At 41.9% G+C, this 22746-nt stretch overlaps 1 protein-coding gene across 3 annotated transcripts in view; it reads left to right on the forward strand.

The window, feature by feature from the left end:
* The first annotated feature begins 521 nt into the window (after positions 1-521).
* The window catches only part of lepr (leptin receptor), a 44457-nt gene continuing 22232 nt past the window's right edge, over positions 522-22746 (forward strand). The window contains exons 1-3 of one of the 3 annotated variants that reach the window (XM_047587723.1): positions 18049-18278; positions 18688-19101; positions 22406-22463. In XM_047587723.1, coding sequence (XP_047443679.1) covers positions 22450-22463 — 14 coding nt within the window. In that variant the 5' untranslated portion in view covers positions 18049-18278; positions 18688-19101; positions 22406-22449. Of the gene's footprint in view, positions 644-18048; positions 18279-18687; positions 19102-22405; positions 22464-22746 lie in introns of those variants that run through there. The other 2 variants (XM_047587724.1, XM_047587725.1) reach the window with 2 other exon arrangements.

Here is a 22746-nt window from a genome sequence, read left to right on the forward strand (position 1 = left end):
GTTTGCTCCTATCTCATGGATAAATAAAGCGGGGTTGTATCCCAGTGTTTCTTTGGCCTGGTCTGGATCAGTGTGAGTCAGTGAGAGGCCTGCTGGAAATTTCTTATCGCTGCTGGAGAGCGCCAAAGGAATTATGTGATCAAATATCCCTTGTGGCATACAGTACACACACAAAAACACCCATGGATTAATGTGTTGTACCTCAGCTAGAGGGGATAATTTGAGGTGACCACTGACAGATGGAAAGCTTGTCACTCAGCTCTTGTTCCTCTAAGTCTCTTCGAAACCCCTTTGTGCCCACAGCTACAAATAATGCTCCTCTAGGTCTGTGGTCACGAAAATAGACCTGGCTTTCATCCAGAAAAATCTGATCCCAGAGCCATGTACACAACAACAGATAGTCGCATGGATGTACACCCTGGCTTGTTTGTGGTGTTGTGAATGATTGGTGTGTATTCTGACACCGTGCTTCAGAAATAGCTCCTCATGCCCAGAGACTCTCTGCCCCACATAAAGCTCTCTGTCCGTGGGACTTCAATATGTCTCTTCCCAGGCTGTTACTACAAATGTTGAGGAGATCAACTCGAACGTGAACTTTTCTTTTCATGTTTTACTTCAGGCGATCATCTGCGTGTGACAGAAGGTGAGTGATTTTAAATATTTACACCTGACCGCATCATAACTAATACTGCTGACGTCTTTCTAGTACGTGTTTCAATACAGAGTCACTGGAGCTGTTCTTGTGCAGTTGGTTGGTCACTTGGAGATATATCTGGCTACGTGCTTGACTTTGCTTTTGTATGCCATCCCTCCCTCAGTGTTTTTGCACATCTTACCATCTGTTTGCTTTGATGACGAACGGACAAAGGGAGATCAGAGAACTGCTTCATGTTTTTGACACGCCATATCACACCCTGTTGGCAAGCAAGCTAAAACTGCTTAAACAAAACTGCTGTAGCGGTTTTTAAACTGTTGACTGGGTAAGTCCATACTTGCGTCTGGAGCTGTTTGTTGGACTGTCAGCACACTGTCCGTTACGTGAGTCTGCTGGACCCCCCCCCCCCAACACTGTCCCCTGAGTCATCATTTGATAGCGTGGATGAGTTCCCTCTTTGCACGAGTTCCGGGTAGATCCTTCTTTATTTAGTTTGTTATTATACATTTTCAGAATCTCAGATCCATGTGTTTATACAGCAATCAGCCATAACATTACAACCACCTTCCTAATATTGTGTAGGTCTCCCTTGTGCCTCCAAAACAGTTGTGATTCATCGGAGAGTGGACCTGGACCTTCTGAGGGTGTCCTGTGGTGTCTGGCAACAGGATGTCTGGATGTTGTTAGTGGGGACCCTTTGGGTCCTGTGGGTTGAGGGGAGGGGCCTTTGATGATCAGGCTTGTTCCACTGCATCCCATAGATACTTAATCAGTTCGGGATCTACTCACTCTGGAGACCAGATCAAGACCTTGGGCTGTTTTTTATGTTATTTTTGAGTTGTTCCTAAACTGTCTTTGTGTGTGTGTGTGTGTGTGTGTGTGTGTGTGTGTGTGTGTGTGTGTGTGTGTGTGTGTGTGTGTGTGTGACATTGCTTTGTGGTGAGGATGACTTTTCTTTTCTAGGTGGGTGGTATACACCAGGTCCAAAGGTTTCCCAGGAGGACATCGTATTGTCACAAGATGGTCACTGTCATTTAATTCTCTCGTCAGTGGTCATAATGTTATGCCTGATCGGTTTGTGTATTTAACTTAGGTACACCGCCAGTGTACCTAGTGTCACTCATGCAAATTGACTTTGTCTTTGTAAGCTGTGCCAACCCGGTTGTTAAGGTCCTGATTAAACCATCAGTTTGTTCCAACCCAGCGTGATCACTGACTCAGATGCTAGTGCATTTGTTTCCTAGAGGGAGGTGATGCACGTACGCAAATTCGACTTGGTTTGTTTGTTCCCTCAGGATTTAAATCCTCTTCGCAAAGGATGTAGCAAAATATTTAAGTGCACATTCAAAATGCCTCTCCTGTCAGTGGTTTTAATGTTGTGTGTGATCGGTGTAAGTAGACGAAAGGAAAGCCTAAAGATGCTATGCTAGGATAAACCTGCGCTCTCCAAGTTCAGCCTTCACTCTATCAAAATCAGAAATCAGTCAAGTAAAGCAAAGTAAATAATAGGGTGCAAATGACAAGAGTTGATTATCAAATGGTTATAAGTTATAGGGATAACTTTTTTGTTCATTCAAAAAGGGAACTAAGACAACTTCTGTTTTTTTGGCTTACGTCACAGAGACATATTTCTCCAGACTGCAGAGCTGCAGCTGCCAGTGTGGGCTTAACCCCCCCTTTAAACCTGTGATTAAGACATTTCCTCTTACGATAAATTTAATCCATATACATACTTCTGTTCTGGACAGTAGTTTTGAAAGGTAATATTTTTATCCCAGCTGTTGATACGGGCTTATATCCAGAGCTGCAGAATTTGAGGCTTTACCACCACCAAGTCAAGCTGAGACGTGGTGCTTTTATAACAGACACATTTTCATTTGAGCCTGAGGCAAAAACTGCCCAGACAGGCTTCGATCGGCAGTCCAGTGCTTGGTGATCAGAGGAGGACAGTCTTGTTTTTCAATCTGTGTCAGAGGTAACAGCCTTGGTCTTTCTGCTGAGCACCTTTTGCACCCATTTGAACCAACTGGTTTATTTAAACTAGGAGTGCAAAAGGTGAGATTATGGTCAGAGATATCTTTGCGGCCTTGAGCTGTTTGCTCATGTTGGAGCTTGGGAGGTAAAAGTGTAAATACTTTTTTAACCTTTGATCAATGCTTCATGGAGGACTGCGGGGCAAACTAACATCTAAATTCTTGTGAAAAAGACAGGAATTTAAGGATTTTCGAACCTCGTGAGCAGCATTTTTGAAAGGCCAACACATGTTAAGTGCATGTGTCTCTGTAAGACTGCAGACAGCTCTTATTTCTTTTTCACAATTAAACACCTAATAATCATCTGGAAGCCTGTCTGCAGGTAAAAACAAAAGAACAACAACAACAAAAAAGCATATTATTTACAGTGGTGGTTTCTGGTTCTAAATGAAGCAAAAATGGTTTAATTGATATGACTTCATATAGCTGTACGTTTTTTATACCTGATTTAATGCAGTTCACAGTCACTTAAGACACAGTGCCATCAGCGTTTTGGTCGTGGCGTATGTATATGCAGCTCCTGTGTTGTCAAATTGGTGAATATGTTTTCTTAATTTTCTTGTGTTTCATCCACTTGCATGGCTTTTCTTTAATTGGAGTGTTTTCAGCTTGGCCACCCAACAGAATGGGCCTCCACAGACCAATGAGGACTTTGTGTTTCTGTGCACCCCGTTCAATTCATCCCACTGCCTTTCTGCTTTACTGTCTTCTCTCCGGTGAATCAGGAGCTTTATATACACCACATGACAACATGACTAAATGTTTTCGTGCTGAGTGTTTGTCAGCAAGTTACTTTGACTTGTATGTTTTAAGGTAATAATAATGCTTTTAGCATAAAGTAGAGCAATTATTCTAGGAAGGAAGATGAGATTCTCCACTTTGGTACATTCATTGAGTTGCTCTTTACTTTTCAAATTTTCCATCATTATCATTGTCCTCTTTATTGTTGACCTTCTCATTTGTCCTTCATACAAAAGCACACTTGCTCAGTTCCTGTTTGTTTTTGCACTAATTTGAACTCACTTTCTTTTTAGGCTGATATTTGTTATGTGATGTTTTTTATGCTAAACTGCTTTTTACCACGAAAACACACACATACACACACAAATGCTCACATCCACATGCATTTGCAGACACACACATGTCATTTGTTCGTCATATTTAATTTGGACATTCATCGACATGATGCATTCCCTTGCTCCTTACTTAAGCCTAACCATAACCTAATTGTAACCTCAACAATGAACCCAAGTCTTAACCCGCAAACAATTTTATAATAAAGGGATTACCAGCCAAAATATCCTTACTTTGCACCAATGTCCTCACTCTGATGGTGTAAAAGCTGGTCCTCAGAAAGATAGGGGTACAAGAGCAAATACACATACTGTATTTCCTCTAATAGTGGCCGGGTCCTTTATTTCCTCAGTCGCCCAAACCACCTGGCCATTATCGGAGGCAGGCTGTTATTAGAGGGGGGCCTTTATTTCTAATTCCCTTTGTTTCATACCGGTACGTGCCGTATTTGCTCAAAGTTTTCCTACCATTTACTCTGCTATTTTATTCACTTTAGCAGGTACACCATACAGGCAACAGCATCCGGGCAGGATTAATTGACGCTTACGCGCAGATGGTCAGAACGGACGAACGAATAAATTGCACCATTGTATCAGTTTGAACTCTGAAAAATAAACAGGTCCATTTATTGGGCAAACTGACAAGGTTTACAAAAAAGGCCAAAAAATAAAAAATAAATAAAAATTACTGTGTTTTGCAGCTTATGTAGATGTTTTGCAGCTTCAATGTTGTTTTGAGAGTATTTCGTCAAAAGTCTGGGTTCATGTGGCACTTGAACATGTAGCACATGTAGCTACTGCCATCTGTGGCACCTGCGTGTTACTACATCTAGCGCACCTGGCATGTATTTGAGACCGGCCTTTATTTGTTCGTGTATGCCACGTCCCTGGCCATTATAAAACACCCGGCTACTAATTGAAAACCAGCCACTACTAGAGGAAATATGGTACACATGGACAATCAGTTGAGCACTCAGACATTTCTGGTGCTGATAGGTCAAGAAGCATCCATGAAAGCTGAAAAAAAAGAATAAAACATGACTGGACAAAAGCCTGGTTGGACAATCAGAAAACTGAGAAGGTTCTAAGTAATCCAAGTCATGGTTTATTCAAAAATGTTAAGAAACTGGACTTGTAGAGTTTCATTCAAGTAGCTTCCGATCGGGCATAAACTAAAACATCTATGCGTGTAAACCATCAAAAACTCGCTTTTCTAGTGTCTTTTGCTAAAGCTTTTGGATAAAACATCTTGCTGTTAGTACATTGCTATTATTAAACTTTTCAGAGTTTTGTAACTGTAAAAATTACCTATCGGCACTCATGCAGTCCCATGGTAGCTGATTGGAGGGGAAATAAAAATGGGAAAAAAAGATGTATTCAGGCTTCAAAAAAGGCAGTTTCACATTCACAGACCAGTTTGTTGGAAAACATTAGAATATGAAATGAACAAATCCTCACTGGTGATTGCATGCCCCCAGCCAGGGGAGTTTGATTCTGAAAAGAGCAGATGGAACACTTTCATTCACAGAAACACTTAAGGATCATCTGTGTACTGAAACGACTCCTCTCTGCCAGGCTTTATAACCCTAACTCTAAAGGCTGAAGGTGCCAAACCGACGCTCTCTCCGCTGCTGAATGGATGCAGTAAGACATTAAGGTATGACTCAAACAGAGAGCTGCTGGGTGACTGATAAAGACTGTTATACAGTGAGCGGATGCAGAAGGAACAAATCAACAGACACTAGTGGGTAGTTGCTGAGTTGTTGAAACCAACTTCTACTTTTCGGTGTCCTTCTGAAGTATTCACTTTCCTTGACTGGCAATAACAGACTTTGCTTCCTGTTTTTTCAAATTACACTTTTATGGTCACTGTGATACATGTTCTGTTTCCCAGGGAGCTCTGGCATCCTTAGATCTAGTCTAAACCTGCTGTTTAATGGACACAGTGATACATGAGGTGTCATATTTACCGTAATAATGAGAACATTTTTCATATTTAAAGGACAGGACATAAATAAAACAACATGTATACAATTCCACTTATTATCTCACCTTCCAACACTTAAGGCTGTCATTTACATATTTTGGTGGACGAATGTCTGTGTGTTTGTTGCCACTTCAAATCTTTGAGAGCTCCCTTTAAACAGCAAACACTTCCCTCAGACTAACTTTTTCCCCATATCTTCATATGCTCAGTTCAGTAAATAATAATCATTTAAAATAAAAAATGCACAGGACCAAGTATAAGACTCAGAAGCAGTGCAGTCAGCTTGTACTTTCCTGAGGAAAAAAAAAAAAAAAAAAAAATAAAGCAAAGCAAAACCAAGTGCAGAGCAGAGATCGGGGTCCAAAAAACAGACAAAGGGTCAGAGGAGGTAATCAAAACAGACACGGAGGATCTGGAGAACTCTTTTGCACCCATCAACCATAATATTAAAAGCGCTGTGGAATACACAGCCTCAAATACAGACTCCACATGACAGAATACACTGATCAGCCGCAACATTACGACCACTGACACATGAAGTGAATAACATTGAGTGTTTTGTGTCAATGTCCTGCTGGGAAACTTTTGGACCTGGCGTTCGTGTGGATGTTGTTTAGACTGCTACTGCTGTTGGCTAGGCTAGTTAGCTGGTGTCTTGTTGCTGGTTGGTAGCTGCTAGCTGACTGCTAGCCTGCTGGTCGGTTTTTCAGTTGGATTGGGCTTCTATGTGTTTTGCCTCGGGTCTTGGCACAAGCGATTGTAACATGAATGACATGTATGACACATCTAGACCAAACCAGGCACCCCCACCTAAAGCAATGACACTCCTTGGTAGCACGGTACAAGGTGTTGACTCAAAATTCACTAGATCCCAAACTGATCAAGTATCAGGGGGACGATCCACACGGAGGCCCCTCCCCTCAACCCCATATGACCCAAATGCCCCCACTAACAACATTGTGTTACCAAACACCACAGGACACCCTCAGAAGGCCCATGTCCATTCTCTGATGAGTCAGAACTGTTTGGAGGCACAAGAGAAACCTACACAATATCAAGCAGATGGTCATAAAGTTATGCCTGATCAGTTTAAGCTGGTAAAAAAAGTGTAAACAGTGTAAGAACAGTAACCTCAGTCTAAATAACGGCTGCAATAAAGACAACAAAAGCCTACATCTGCTTTTAAGGCTGCTACAAACCTATATCAAGGTGACAGCAGCAAAACACAAATTCAGTCTTTTATCAGATCAGAGCCTCTACTTGACTCTCTTGCTGTTACTTTATTGTGATGGCCGGGAGGAGGACAGCTCACAGGGTATAAGTTAATAAAACCTAATGACGCACAAGCTCGGCACTGCAACACCTCAGCACTTTCTCTCCTCCAGCCTTTTTTTTTTTTTTTTTCTCTAATTCTTTCCAGATATGTTGTCTGCTCTGCCTGGGAATATGGAAAGAAGAGAAGTGCTCCTTCATAATCCCGTCTGTCTCTCTGAGGAGAAAGTGAGAGGGAAGCTGCGCGAGTGTCTGAGCACATAATCTACTCGCCGTGGAACAAGTGACGGAGGAGCTGGGGCTGTCAGTGTGTGTGTGTGTGTGTGCAGTTGTGTGTGTGCTCCAACAAGGTGGAGCCTGTGCTCCAGTGAGAGGCTGTGATTGTGGTTTAACGAGTGACTCCGTCGGGCTCTGATGATGATGCGGTTGTGGCGGCGCACACAACGAGCTGGGAGTCAATACGCTGCTGTCATGTCGACGCATCACTCGTGTGTGCTGATGTGTGCTTACTACAGGAGCAAAACAGGGGGAGACGAGGGGAGGAGGGGGGGGAGAAAAAAGAAAGGAGCAACCACAGGATGAGTAAGAGAGACTCATCTCACCCCCTCAGGCTCTTTGCTTGGGTCTCTGATGCTGAGCCCCTGCAGTCCTCATCTTTAAGCCTCGCTGGTGTCACAGCCAGATGTTATCCATCCGCATCTGGCGCTAATGTGTGTTTTTCACAGTGCGCACCCACAAACCCCCGAACAACACGGCTCTTTGTGTTTTCCAGGACGGTGTTTTCGCCAGCTGATGAGCGGGATCACTAATAGGCCCCATTAAATGATATTAGCTGTGGCTGCCTTGTTAACTCTTGTGAAACCCGAAGGCTGAACCCTCGCTGTTTTTTTGCTCTCTCCCTCTCACTCACACACACACACACACACACACACAGAAAGCACATGCACGGGTTGGGTGTGTCGATTGTGTCGCAAGCGCGCACATGATCTCATTCAGGTCCAGCCGTTGCGACACGCAGTTACTCTCCGACTGCAACAGGACGAGAAGCAGAGACAGAGAAAACAATTACGGTTAACAATCAATGGACAAATGATTGCGTTAATATAATGAAAGAGGAACATGTGGTCGCGATTACACTTTCATTGAGCCAAAGGTCTTTAAATGACAGATTTGGTCAAAACAACTGCTCAGATCTAAAAAAAATGACCCATATTATTTCAGTTATCATTCATTTATATTCATATTTATTTATTATTTGTTTCTATGTGCAACTGAGCTACTGTGACCATGCAATTTGTTTCGTGGATCATTAAAGTCTAAACACTTAGCTTTAATGCTTGTTACATGCCTGACTGATATATTGTTTTTGAGTCAAAGTCAACTGTGGACACGCCTTGAGGGCTGAGAGTTGAACAGTCCTGCATTTGTTGCATATTTGGCGGGAAAGAAATAAAAAACATATAATGTCACTGAGATTAAATGCTGTTTTGTCGTATGGTTGCTTGCTCTGGTTGGGCTGGGTTGCCTCACTCTCACATTTTCCCCCAGCTTCCCAGATGTTTTCTCCACCTGTCTCCTCTCTGGCAGGACTTCTCAATGTCTGGCTCAGCTGCGTCTCATGTGTAGTTCTCCAACAGAAGAGCTTCTCTGCTAATTTTTTTATTTAAAAAAAAAAAAAAAACTGCTCTTGAAGAAAAAAAATAAAATGTTTCTCATAATATGAAATATGCTAATGGAATAGGCATCATGAAATAGGCACATCTGTAATAAGAAATGATTGCGATAAGGAAAGAAGTAAAAGTAGGAATGTACTGTTCCAGCAAAGGCTGGTGCAAATAAATATTTTTGTGGTTAGAGTCTGATAAAGCAACATCAGAGAGTGGAGACCCAGATGAAGGGAGTCGATAGGGACAAGCACCACCTGGAGTCTGGATGGTTTGGTGGCGCTGGTGGTGGAGCAGATATCGGCTGATGGAGACTTCAAGATGAGGTGGAGAGTGACAGAACTGAAATTAATTGGGACTAAATGTCCCAAAGAATGAGCGCAAACAGATCATTGGGCAAGAGTGGTGATGTTGAAATTGAGAATGGAGTGATTCTGACAGCGCTGAAAGTGGAAGTGATGAAGTGACAGGGGAAGATGAAATCGTCCAAAATGACCATTGAGAGATAGTTCGCTCACGAGACCACACCTCAGTGTGTACAAAGAAGTCAGAATCAGCTTCAATGGCCAAGTAATTGTGCACATATGAGGAATTTGATTCAGGTCACTGATGGTACAAGACAAAACACTTAAATAAGCATGAAAATAAACGCGTAAAAAATAGAAAGCTGTACAAATCACTTAAATAAGCGTAAAAATAAGAGCGTAAAAATTTGAATAAATGAAATAAATCTGTACAACATATATTAGACTTCCAGAATAAAGGAATTTAAAGAATAATAATAAGAGATGGTTGGTGGGAGGTTGAGAACTGACCCAAATGGGTGAGGAAAGGTTAGATGCGACTATGAAGACAGGTGCGAGTAACTGGAAGTATGAGGCATGGACTTGTTCCTGACTCTAAGTTATATGACTAACAGATCTTGCACAATGAAAACATATTCAGAACCTAAACCTTTTCCAGAAGTCGGTGGATGTACATCCAGCTTCGTGCTTTCGTCACGTAATCACTTTTTTTTCACGTTTTATACTCTCTTCTTCTGAGACTTACGTTTGTGGGGATTTTATTACGTCCACTAAGTTCTCCGAGCAGCAAACGTTAGCAGGTTTTACTGCTTTCTGGCCTACGACTCCAAATGACCAGTCCGTTTTAATGTGACAGATTCTGGCTACATTAACCAGAGCTCAAGGCAAAAACGCCGTCAGCTTGTATTTCAGCACACGCAAGGAGACGTGATACAGCTGTGCTCTGGAAAAGCCACCACGCTCAAGAGTTTGTCAACGCACACTTCTGCTCGTATGCTGATGAAGATATTTCATGGTGCAAACAAGCTCAAATAAAAAAATCATTTAAATCATGAAGGGTGAGACTTGACAGCTTTCATCGGGCCTACGAGTGTGTGACTGTTTTTTCCAGTAAGGATATTCATAGTGTGGCTCTGGGCAAAACGCCAATGGAAATAAGGATGTCCAGTTCAAGGACCTTCCACTACACGAAAACACAGAGCTCGAGGGTGTAAACATTCAAACTATGAGCAGGAAGAACAGATATTTTAAAACTCAGTTGCAAATTAAAAGCAAAACACATTCAAAACACATTCAAAACACTGACGAAAAATATCGTCATGGCACTAAAATGTTAAACTCATTTTAATATGTCTGCCGCTGCATGTGCTGCAGATTTTCCCCGTCAAGGGTGAAATGAAGGTCCTGTAAAAGGGCAAATTAGGTTCAATGCTGCTCCTCTCGCTCTTATCACTTTGGCCTTTTCCACCCAGAGGATAATGAGCTCCATCAAAACAATACATTTCTCTAGAGAGAATATTTCCAGACCTTTCCAGGCCTAGTGAAAATCTTATCTTATCTTAGCTTATCTTAGCTTAGCTTAGCTTGTAGCCTGCAGGTTAAGAACTGGAAGTGTGGAGGTTTCAAGACATGACTTTGACTTCCACCACGGGGAAGTGTGGGATTTTATCCATGCTGCTTAAAACTGAATAATTCATTAAAACAAATAATTCTCAAGGTAGAAACATATTAAATTCATAGAAAAAGACAGTTACTATGTGAGAGTCATGCCTCAGTGTGGGCATCACATTTAAAATGAAAAGATGACATCATCCCCTTCAGTGACATCATCCTCACCAGCCTGCAAGCATGATCTCATCCTGTTGGTATGTAATCCCCCACGAGGCTTTTTTCCCCCCTTACTGCTCATTAATAATTCATGAACGGCATCCCCGTTTGAGGCTCTGAAGCTCTTCATACTGCAGGGGACGGAGAGCAGCTTATTAGAAAGAGTCGACTCATGATGCAGATACAGTGTGAGAGAATTGACTCAGAGAGATGATACTGTGGCTCTCAAATCATAAATCATCATCCCTCAAACCAATTATGACGTAAGAATAGCGATCCAGAGAGAACCTTTGCCGGTCAATTGGTGGACTTAAATATCTGAAATTTATGTTATGTTATATTTCTACTTCACTAGACTTTACAGGGATTTTAATTTCCAAAAATGAAAATAAATAACCTCCACCACCTCTACCAATCATGTCTATACATCAATATTTATGTAATAGAAATCTAATAATGGAATACAAAGTGGTAATAACAGTAACAGGAGACTCATTTGTCTGCACTAGATACTTTTAATACTCAAAGTGTATGTTCTTGAATTATGCTTGTACAGGTAAAACATTCATAAATATAATAGCGAAATAACTATGGCAACAGAGTAGGACCAGATAAATAAAGATTCTGTGTACATGATATTTAAATCCAAATTGTCGAAACCTTCAGAGACTTATTGTAATCAGTGACAGTCTCCCGGAGTCTTCCCTGGCTTTGTTGTGATCACAGATAATATGGTAATACTTCAAACAAAGCACAGCCCCCTCCCCCTTCCGACAGTTCAAGTCCAGACAGCAGCAGATAGCAGATTGGATCATCGTGGTCCTACTGTGAAAGTGCACTGCAGTAGACAAAGAGAGATCAAGGTTGATGTAATTCCCTTCTTTATCTGTGGACGCTATGAAAAGCGTGTAAAACTTCCTATAATCACGCAGGCAGTTCATGTGGAACTTTAATAATTGCATTGTGTATTTCACTGTTTATTGTTACGTATGAGAATTACACATCGGGAGGATGATGTCACAGTTGCACACATGTTGTGATGATGATGTCATCTCTTCATTGTGAATGCGCACTGTAGGTGTAGCTGCTGCTGCTGCTGCTGCTGCTGTGTTCCCTTCAGTGTTGCCAGATATATGATCGTATTTATATGGTAGGTTCAGGGTCTGTACGATATACAGTGGGGGAAATAAGTATTTGATCCCCTGCTGAATTTGTAAGTTTGCCCACTTCCATAGAAATGATCAGACTCTGGTTTTTATGGTTGTTTACTGGTTATGGGTATAGACAGAATATCAGTCGAAAATGCATAAAAAACACACAATCTAAAAGTTATAAATTGTTATGTATTTTATTAAGGGAAATAAGTATTTGATCCCCAAGCACAACACAAGTCAGTACTTTGTAGAGAAACCTTTGTTGGCAAGCACAGCGATGAGACGTTTCTTGTAGTTGGTCACCAGGTTTGCACACAGCGCAGGAGGGATTTTGGCCCATTCATCTTTACAGACAGTCTAAATCCTTCAAGTTTCTTGGCTGCCTCTTGGAAACTCGGAGCTTCAGCTCCCTCCACAGGTTTTCGATCGGGTTAAGGTCTGGAGACTGACTAGGCCACTCCATGACCTTAATATGCTTCTTCTTGAGCCACTCCTTTGTTGTCCTGGCAGTATGTTTTGGGTCATTGTCATGTTGGAAAACCCACCCACGAGGCATCTTCAGTGTTCTTGCTGAGGAAAGAAGGTTTTTGTCCAAGATGTTACAGTACATGGCTGCATTCATTGGCCCCATAATGCGGTGAAGTTGCCCTGTACCCTTTGCTGAAAAACAGCCCCAAAACATGATGTTTCCACCTCCATGCTTAACCGTGGGTATGGTGTTCTTTGGGTCATACTCACGTTTTTTCATCCTCCAAACACGGCGGGTCGAGTTAATGCCAAATAGCTCAACTTTGGTTTCGTCAGACCACAGCACTTTCTCCCAAGCCTTCTCTGAGTCATTTAGATGTTCACTGGCAAACTTAAGGCGGGCCTGTACATGTGCCTTCTTGAGCAGGGGGACCTTGCGGGCACTGCAAGAGTTCAATCCATAACGGCGCAGTGTGTTGCCAACTGTTTTCTTGGTGACGGAGGTCCCAACTGCTTCCAGATCATTAACAAGCTCCTGCCGTGTTGTTTTAGGCTGCTCCCTCACCTTTCTCATCATCATCCTCACTCCATGAGGCGAGATTTTGCGGGGAGCTCCAGACCGAGGACAGTTGATGGTCCTTTTATGGGTCTTCCACTTGGGAATAATGGCACCAGTAGTTGTCACCTTCTCACCAAGCCTTTTGCTGATGGTTTTGTAACCTATACCAGCCTTGTGCAGGTCTACAATCTTGTCCCTGACATCTTTTGACAGCTCTTTGGTCTTGCCCATGGTGCTGTAGAAGTTGGAATGTAAGAAACTGATTCTTAGAGCAGGTGTGCTTTATATACATGACGAGTTAAGATCAGGAGTATTGGTAATTAGTTGACTGAGCATAGCTGTGTGCCACATGCGCACCAGCCAATCTGTAGGAGCCTGAATTCTAAGTGAATTGTTGGGGATCAAATACTTATTTCCCTTAATAAAATACATAACAATTTATAACTTTTAGATTGTGTGTTTTTTATGCATTTTCGATTGATATTCTGTCTATACCCATAACCAGTAAACAACCATAAAAACCAGAGTCTGATCATTTCTATGGAAGTGGGCAAACTTACAAATTCAGCAGGGGATCAAATACTTATTTCCCCCACTGTAAAGGGACAAATATACGATAGTTTGCCTTTTGACTGACAATGAACAGTTGTTTCATTCAAATGACCAAGTCTCTGTGTTGTTATTGCACTTACATGCACATAGAATAGCTCTGATATTAAATACATTGTCTTAGTACACATGATAGATTGGGGCCGAATACAATAATTTTTTATAAGCTGCAATTAATATTTTTTCATTTCCCATGCTTCCCATCTCCCTCCCTGACTGACTATTTGACCGAGGTATAGGCGTCGTCTCGTAGGCTGCCAATCTCTTTGATGCAGAGAAAGAACGTGAAATATTTCCAGTTGTCAGAGGAAAGTGTTGTAATCGCACACGGTTTACAGGAATAACCTCTTAAGTGATTAACTCTGGCAACGTGTTAGTGTTTTCCTTGAATTGAAAGTATGTTGTCTTTGTGAGTCACGTCGACTGCAGATGTTTAACGACCCAAACTGCTAAAAATATTTCCCATAAAGAGTACTTTGCAATAATTTTCATCTGCTTAGTCCCAGTTTTCTATTTGTTCAGCCTGTGGGCCCCTATGGGCGGATGACATTGACACTCCAGCTCAGCTGACAAAGACATCCCATAACAGCACTTGGCAAAAGTAAGAAAAGACAAAAAACCGTCTTTTTTTTTCTTATCTCATTTGCTTTTTCCTTGTGCCTCCTGAAAAGATTTAGCTTGTATGTGAAGCCAGCACAATGCCAGGCTCCTAAGAATAATGAGCAAATCCCATCACAATAAATATCCACAGGTCGTAAAAAGTGAGGTGATGTGCCGCTGTTGTGACGCAGGCGAAGTAAAATCCATCTGTGAATGGATCTCCTCCTCTTCGTGAAGTAAAGCGTATATAGGCGCACTATGACGCATCCTTTCTACGTCATAAAGTTTGATAGTGACTGCAGGCACTAGCTCACTCCCGCCCACGAACACAAATCTATAATACTATAATTGTGGGGACACTGAGCCACAGTGAACCCACAGAGGCTTTCCCTGGCTATGAACATACATGCAAGTTCCACCCACAGCCTAGTGTTGTTTCCACCGAGCAAGAAGTTCCTATGTCTAAATATGCTGCCCAGCTGCGTCTGCTCTCAGTATCTGTCTGGATTTCCTCCAGATGCTCCAGTTTTCTGTTTTCTCTTGCACCAAAGATGAAGTGGAATCTGAGAGTTAATGTCACGGACCTTTACAGAGTTTTCCTCGCTCTCAGGTCACTCAACAATATATTGTCTTGGAAATTCCATCTGGGACTGAAAAGGTTAATCAACTAAATCATCCTTCAGTCTGAACGAGCATATTTGTCCCTGCACTCTGACTCATAGGAATGAATCTGTAAGACATTTGTTATTTTTGTTAAAGTTCAAAAAAAGAAAAAAAAAGAAAAAAAAAAGATGAAGATGAAGATCAGGCTTCAGGCTAAGATACTGTATAAGAATGTTAATGTTAAGGTCATGGCTGCAAACAGGTACAGGTGATGCGCGCCTATTTATGATCTATTCTACAGTTTACTTTTTATATATATTATTGGTATTTATCTCACGTTCTAACCTGCTTCACCTGGCTTTGTTTGACCTCTGATTTTGACCCATAGCTTAATGGAGGCAGTGTGATTATATGGAGGATATGCCCTAACTGGAAAGTTGTCTGAATATGAAAATGGACACTATTGTTAGATACCAGAAGCTAACAGTGGTCGTCTGAGTTAAAGTACAGTGTTTTTTCGACCCGTCCATCCACCCTGACCTACTCTCCATCTATCAGAATTTCTAACTCTCTGAATGAATATGTGCCACGATCATTGGCTGTGTATTAAATGATAGGTGAGTCTTCTGTGACCATCCATTTGGTTCATAAAGAGCAGTTATGAACCCATGCTCAGTGTAGTGGTGGTGGTTTTGACTCCACTTAACATCTCATTCAAAAAATGTTAAAAGAAATGGAACATGAGGTGGGTGGGTAACACTGAGGCAGACAGCGAGGAACCTGGGAGGTCACCCAGCAGTCGTCACCCGCAGTGGCCACGCATCACTTTAATCACTGATATCATCTAAATTCATCCTTATACTTATATTTCTAAGTTGGGCATGTAAACATGGAGGTCTGTGGAGATCGATCCGCTTCCGGGGTCACGGTCAAGTGGCCGTTTGAGGAAGTGCAGGGACCACAGTATTTACTTGCGACCATACATTGTATCCTCTTTAAAAATGACTCGTCCAGTGGCACCATACTGAGAAAACAGAGAGTCTAATGAAACATGTTGGCTTGTAAATCAACACCTACAGCTAATGAGGATTCAACGCCTACGGGAAGAGCAGCCATGAGCTCAATAATTAACCGACACGGTAAACAACCCACAACTATATGACACTTTCCAGGTAGTGATAGACGGTATGGCAGCTGGACCCTAATTAATATTCATCATATTTTGTGTGATCTTATTTGTCACATGTGTGATAACTTGCACAGAGGCCTGGTCACGTCCAGGATTACTGACAAAAAGAAGCCATCTGATGTGTCGGAAACCTTTACTTTATTTGAGCGAGAAGCTGGAGGATCATGCGGAACATTTACAGACAGTAGTAAACACATGCACCGATCAGCCACATCATTAAAACCAGAAGTAAATAATACTGACCATCTTGTGACAATTCAGTGTTTTGCTGGGAAATGTTTGGCATTAATTCATGAGGATGTTACTACTACATGTAGCACCCACCTAGACCAGACAAGACCAGACACCTCCACCCCATAGTAATGACTTCAGCAGCCATCCCCAGCAGAATGCAGGCTGACACATGCTCACACAGTGAAGGCATAACTCAAACAAACATTTGGCCTCTAAATTCACTAGATCAAGTATCTGTGGGATGGACTTGAAAAAGCCTGATCCACACAGGCCTCTCCCCTGGGCCATGGGACCCAAAGGCCCCCGCTGTTGCCAGAGACCACAGGGCACCCTCAGAAGGCCAATGTCCATTCTCTGTTTCGGAGGCACAAGGGAGACCTACACAATATTAGGACGGTGGTCATAATCTTATGCCTGATCGGTGCATCTATAAATTTAATAAGTTTTCTACTCCATATAAGGAATGAACTGGGATAGCTTTTAGTTTTGTTCCATTCATCATTGTCTCTCCAGATGTTTACACTCATTAGTCTGTCAAAACCTGTGGGCACAAACCTTGTTTTCTTCCATAAATATAGTAGTCTGCCACCTCAGTTTCAGCAGTGAGTTCACCACCATCATTTGGATGCTGGTCAAAGGTATACCCTGGGGGACTGTTTCAAGGCAGTATCAATAAAGCACATTCTATATTTCCAGCCGGTTCAGTTTCAGGCAACGTCACTCTGGACAACAACACTATTCACAGCTGTGGGATTCCCTGAATAGCTAATGGTGATACAGACATACTTTCCATTCAGTGAGAACGTATCATTGACTGGTTCGTCTGTTTGCATTTGGAAAAGTAGGTTGACTTAGTGGTGTGGTACATCTGGATGGAGTTTTTTTTTTCCAGGGCTAAAACAGTGGGCTTTTTTAGGTTAATTAAAAAAATGAGGGAAAAAGTTAAATGTCATCATAAACCTGCATTCTGCCCCTAAACTGTCCTGCACACCAGTGCAATCCGAAGTTCAATTAAATTTTATTGATATAGCTTAAACAACAATGCAAACTGTCTCAAGACGCTTCACAAAAGCAGGCCTGAAACCCCCCAGAGCAAGCATGAATGTGCATGAAAGAAAAACTCCCTTTTAACAGAGATGGCTCAGTCCAGTCCTAACTATAAGCTTTATCAAAAATGAAAGTCATAAGCCTGACCTTAAAAGCAGACAGGACGTCTGCCTCCCAAACCCAAACTGAAAAACAAGTGTTTTCTATGTGTGTGAGTGTCAGCTTGGACATAACCGTGACGTACAGATAAAAAGTTCTTTCTGTAGTTCTGTAGAAGAGGGGCGAGAAATACAGAGGAGGAGAAGGACGTTAGGGACCTAGGGACATTTCATGTCATTGCCAGCAGTCTGCTTATCATCTCATACAGACTATGAGAAAAGGGGAGTGTTAGCAATTGTGAAGAAGAGATAAGTTTTCAGCACATTTTTTAACTTTATATAAGCACTTAATTATCAAAAGTCATTGGGAAAGCCAAAAAACAACACAAAACAAAAAAAATTGTGTATGTGCAGGTTGGCTTGAAGCTACATTTACCAGAGCCTGGAGATCATTACCATGTCAAAGCCCTTGCAGAGCTGGGATTTTTTTTTTTTTTTTTTTTTTTTTTTTTTTAACATTTCTCCATTATTAATTATTCAGTGCAACATTCTCAGTGCAGAGATTAGACACGGTTGTGTTATTTCCTAGCTTGATCTTATTCCATCAGAATGACAAATGTAGAAATAAGTAACATGTGGTGGCGGTATGTTTATCTTTAATTAGAGGAAGGTCATTACCAGTCGCGACAGCAAGCAGGGTGTACTTGTACACAGCTGCAGCAGACTCATGAATTTGTAAAAATGCTGCTCGAGGATCACGAATCGAGAGGCTGGGCTGCTCTTCCACAGAGGCATTTTCAATGTTTTGCTGTATCCTTTGCGAGCTAGGAGAGGACTTAAATCCCGAGGGAACAAACTCACAAAGTTGAATCTGCGCGCACGCATCACAGTAGATTGGAAGGTAATGTTTGCAGTGAGGAATCAGAGTGATTATGGGATTGTGGGTGGCATGACATTATGACTACTGAGAGGAGAAATAAAGAACATTGCTCATCAAGGGGTCAATTTTTCCATATTTAACGTTAAAAAATACCCCACATTAACAGTTATATTTGGACAAATCTACATCTGTATCGTCAGCATGGAGACCCACATAGATAGATAGATAGATAGATAGATAGATAGATAGATAGATAGATAGATAGATAGATAGATAGATAGATAGATAGATAGATCTAGGAAAACACAATACACTATATATACACAATATTTGCAGGAATTATTATAAACGTACAGATGAGGAATTTAATTGATGAGGAAAATTTTAGAGTAAAATTCAAATGTATTTGTTTTATTTTCTTATATTACAGTAAAATGTCCTCAGGCGGAAAATCTCAAGCAACGTGCTAGTATCTTAAAGCCATTTGCAGTATTTGGGCAAACGCGCTACGAACTGGTTCTCATTCATCCACGAGAGGTGTCAGGAATTGCGGAGGTGTCCTGAACGCATCACCGTGGACTGGGAGTGGGGACTGTGGCTCGTCCCTCCTCCTCCTCCTCCTCCTCCTCTCAGCTTGCGGTCTATCTTCCTTCTCCACGGCGGCAGGTTCAGCTGCAGCATCGTGAGTAAGGGACGGGGAACGCGTCTCTCTGTGGCCGCTGGTGGACAGAGAAGTGTGACAGACGCGCGCGGATCTCCACAGAGGATTAAGCTCACCTGTGCGACGGAAGAAAACCCTGGAAGGGAAAAACACTCGCAACCGCAAAGTGCAAGGGAGAGAACCGTAAGTCTCGCATTTGCCGAGTCTCACTTTTAACGCTTCTAATAACCGCAGGCGAGTCTCGCCGCTCCTGTGACCTTTCAGAACCCCTCCATTCCTCTTTCGCACTGAGATGGGGAATTACTCACTCGCTTTTTTTCTGTCAAACTGACAGCTTAACTGATCTTCAATTTCTGTGGTTTCAGGCGGTTTTCCCCTCATTTTCTTGATGTTATTGTTAAACCTTGAGACGCAAAACATATTGGGCAACAGTCTTTTTTTGTATCTTTTGAGTGAGGATGTTTTCTCCTGGTGAGTTTAATCTCTTTGGACTTTTTGTGCGTTTTCCTCTCATTAATCATTCATTTTCCACTCGCCACGTGCGTAAATCGCATCGCAGTGTTTAGTTTATCTGCGTAAATCGTATCACAGTGTTTGGTTTATTGTGCGCTCCGAGCGGTGTGAAAGTTGTGATGAACGGCCAGGCTGCTGCTACTCCCCGACTCTAACCATCAGAGTAAATGTTACCAACTCGAGTTGCGTTGCTCCTGTTTTGGCTGTTGACTGATTGTAAGGTGAGGAAGGGCGGGGGACAAGCCCCGGCGCGCCTCCGTGCCGAGCAGCTTCAGACTGGCAGGGACCGGGTGAGTCAGACCGGGATGAATAGCTGGCCTAGTGTACATAATACTGTAGTCCCCGAGGACGCGGGGCAGAGGGGAAGAGCCTCATTTGAAAGCGGAAAATAGTTTCAGATGTTTGTCTTGATCTAGAATAGCGGTTTCCAAAGGGGATGAGGGAAGAGATGGTATGCAGACACTGCTGCTCCCTCAATTTAAACTGTCCAGGACCTGGCACAGTTCTGCATGCGAGGTGTGCAGCTGATCAGTGAGTTTTTTTTAATGATACCTGAGATGTCAGCTCTCACAGGTAGCTATCTCTATAAATGACTTAAGCTGCTGCAAGTCATTAAATGTTTGGCTGCTGTTACTTGGCCCACGCGGAGACAATCAGATTATCTGAGCACATAATCCAGTTACAAGCGATCATGATCCTCTCACTTGTCACTGCTGTTCTGTTACATCTTTACACCCAGCCCCATCTTTGAAATTTGATTCTGTCATTGGTTTCTGTATTACATAAACTGGAATGAATTGTTCCGCTTAAAACAACTCCGTGAACACAGTGAAACCTGCACCTGCGCTTTCCTGAACGACCTCAACGATGCCTCCAGAATCACTGGTGCATATCGCCCAATCAGCGATGGAAACTTAATGACGTTCAGCCGAGAAAATAAACAGTACATTATCACATTTTAGAAGCTATGATTATGAATTTGCTATGTTGTTGTTCTGCAATACAGTTAATTGAGTTCCCAGCTGCTGATATGACTCCCAACTGTGACTGAATAAATATATGAAATGCCTATTCTGAATTTGTTAATCTAATGCCATGAGTCTGTGGTTCTGTGCCAGCACAGATGATAAGACAGTGAATATAAAGCAGTCCAGCATATTAATGCGTCATTTCACTCTCTCTTTTTTTAATTAATTAATTTATTTTTTGGCTCAGACAAAACGAGGCACCGCTATGCAGTGATCCAGGTTTGGCAGAGGTGTTGGGACTTATTACTGTGTGACAGCTCCCTTATTACTATCCATGGATTAAAATAAACTTCTGTAGGCAGTGTAGCAAATCAGTTATGATGTCTTCACATCAGTGTTGAATGTTGGCAGGATTTTTTCGAATCAGTGTGTGACTGCACGTCATTTATCAGGTATTAGATTTATGGCTTTGCCCCAAAATAGACTTTCCCATCTAGTTGATGAGGATGATGATGATGAAAAGTTTTGTGTTGCCTGGATAAGCGCACATACATGCACTTTTATTGTACTTTATCCTATGTCTTCGCGTAGCTCCATGGTATTGGAGGAATGTCCTCTCATCTCACTATGTGCTGCACCTGCTGTATGCTGTGCGGTTGAAATGACAATAAAAAAAAAAAACTTTTCTTTTACCCCTTTGACCCTTTTTAAACTCTCACAATCCTCCCTAAAGCACAGGTTCCGAAAACTTTTTTTGTGCATTCAGGTGCTCTTTTATTATTTCACATGCAAATGACATGAGGGACTAAAGGGGTTTTTCTCAAGGGAGTTTATTGGAATCACCAAAAGTGAAACTTGTATAATAAGTCTCAACACATGTAGTTTTACAGCAAAATCTGGCTTTTTTTTCTTTTTTACAAAATTTTAAAAAATATACCAAAAAAGACCAAAAATATTAGCTCATCACAGCTGGAGCTGCAGATTGAATTTTGTAGTTAATTAGTAATAAAACTTTCCTAAAAGTGAAAAGTGAAATCACTGTGGGTATTTATAGTAGATCCTCCACAGATGTTGTGTCAGAATCAGTCAACAGGCTTTGTCTTGCACACCTGAACACGATGATGGGTACTTTACGTGAGAAGAGATGCATTCAAATGCTCAAGACTTGTTTTTACATGTTATATGTTTTACACGCAGTCCCTTCTTTTGCTTGTGCAGCTGCTCCGCATCACACAATTTATTCTTAAACAGACTTGTTTTTTTTTGTTTTTTTTGCATTTTTGTCTTCCCCGTTGCATTTTCAGGCAAACACATCTGTACACAGACTCTAAACATTGACGGGTTCGGGCACACATTTACAGACTGATTTGGAAATGATCAGCTCATCACAGATACGGTGAACACAAAGTTCCCGGTGTTTGTCCGCGGTGCTGTTTTTCCACTGGTCCAGTGAGCATATTAATGAATTAAAAGACGTGGCTGTTGTCATCATTTGTGGCCTTGCTGCTCTTGTTTGGCACCAAGAACAATAATTAGCAGAAGGGTTCAGGAGAAAGACGGATATTAACAAAAGGAGAGTAGCCGCATGTTAATTGGATTTTAATTGGAGATGTGCTTCAAGACGTCAAAGTGATTCTGACTTCCACTTAGATACATGGACTATAACGTTCCTGCTTCTTTTCCAGTGAATTTATTTTTTCTTTTTCCTTTTTTTTTCAAAATCACCTCTGGAGTATTTTATGCGATCTACATCTCAAATAAGATGTGTCTGAGAAATCATTCTTTCAATGATTCAGTGCCACTTTTTAAAAACAAAAAACAGTGCATTTGCAGTCTGCTTTATTCTTTCTAAAGTTTGAGGTGTGCCTTTTATTCCAGTCACGACGGAGGTCTTCAGTCTTGTCTGAGTCAAGGTCAGCTTATTGACAGCGCTGCCTCAGGTCCCTGTGTATTATCTCTATGAGAAACCTCAGCGTCTCTTCTCTTCTCTGTCTGTCTTTCTCCAGTGAGATTCACCCCAGCCGAAGAACAGTCAGACCATGCTCACACTATGACCCCAGCCATGTAAGTATCGAACACCGTGCATTAATCTGAATTGAAGTCACTGACTGGGAGAGCGCTGGAGTTTTGGGCTGATCGTAGCTGGACGTCTGCACTCTGAAAACGAGGACACGTTTGTGCTCTGAAAATATTAACCTGAAATTAATGACAGTGCTGCACGGTTAAATCGCAGGGAGATCTGCTGCAACAGGCCAATTGTTCTTTCCAAACCGTTTTAGCAAATTAGCAAAGATTTGTACTTAAGGAGGACAGGGACTATTTGACACAACGAACCTAATGCGAGTGC

The sequence above is a fragment of the Mugil cephalus genome, chromosome 6 (assembly GCF_022458985.1).
Source record: "Mugil cephalus isolate CIBA_MC_2020 chromosome 6, CIBA_Mcephalus_1.1, whole genome shotgun sequence".
Classification (NCBI taxonomy): Eukaryota; Metazoa; Chordata; class Actinopteri; order Mugiliformes; family Mugilidae; genus Mugil; species Mugil cephalus.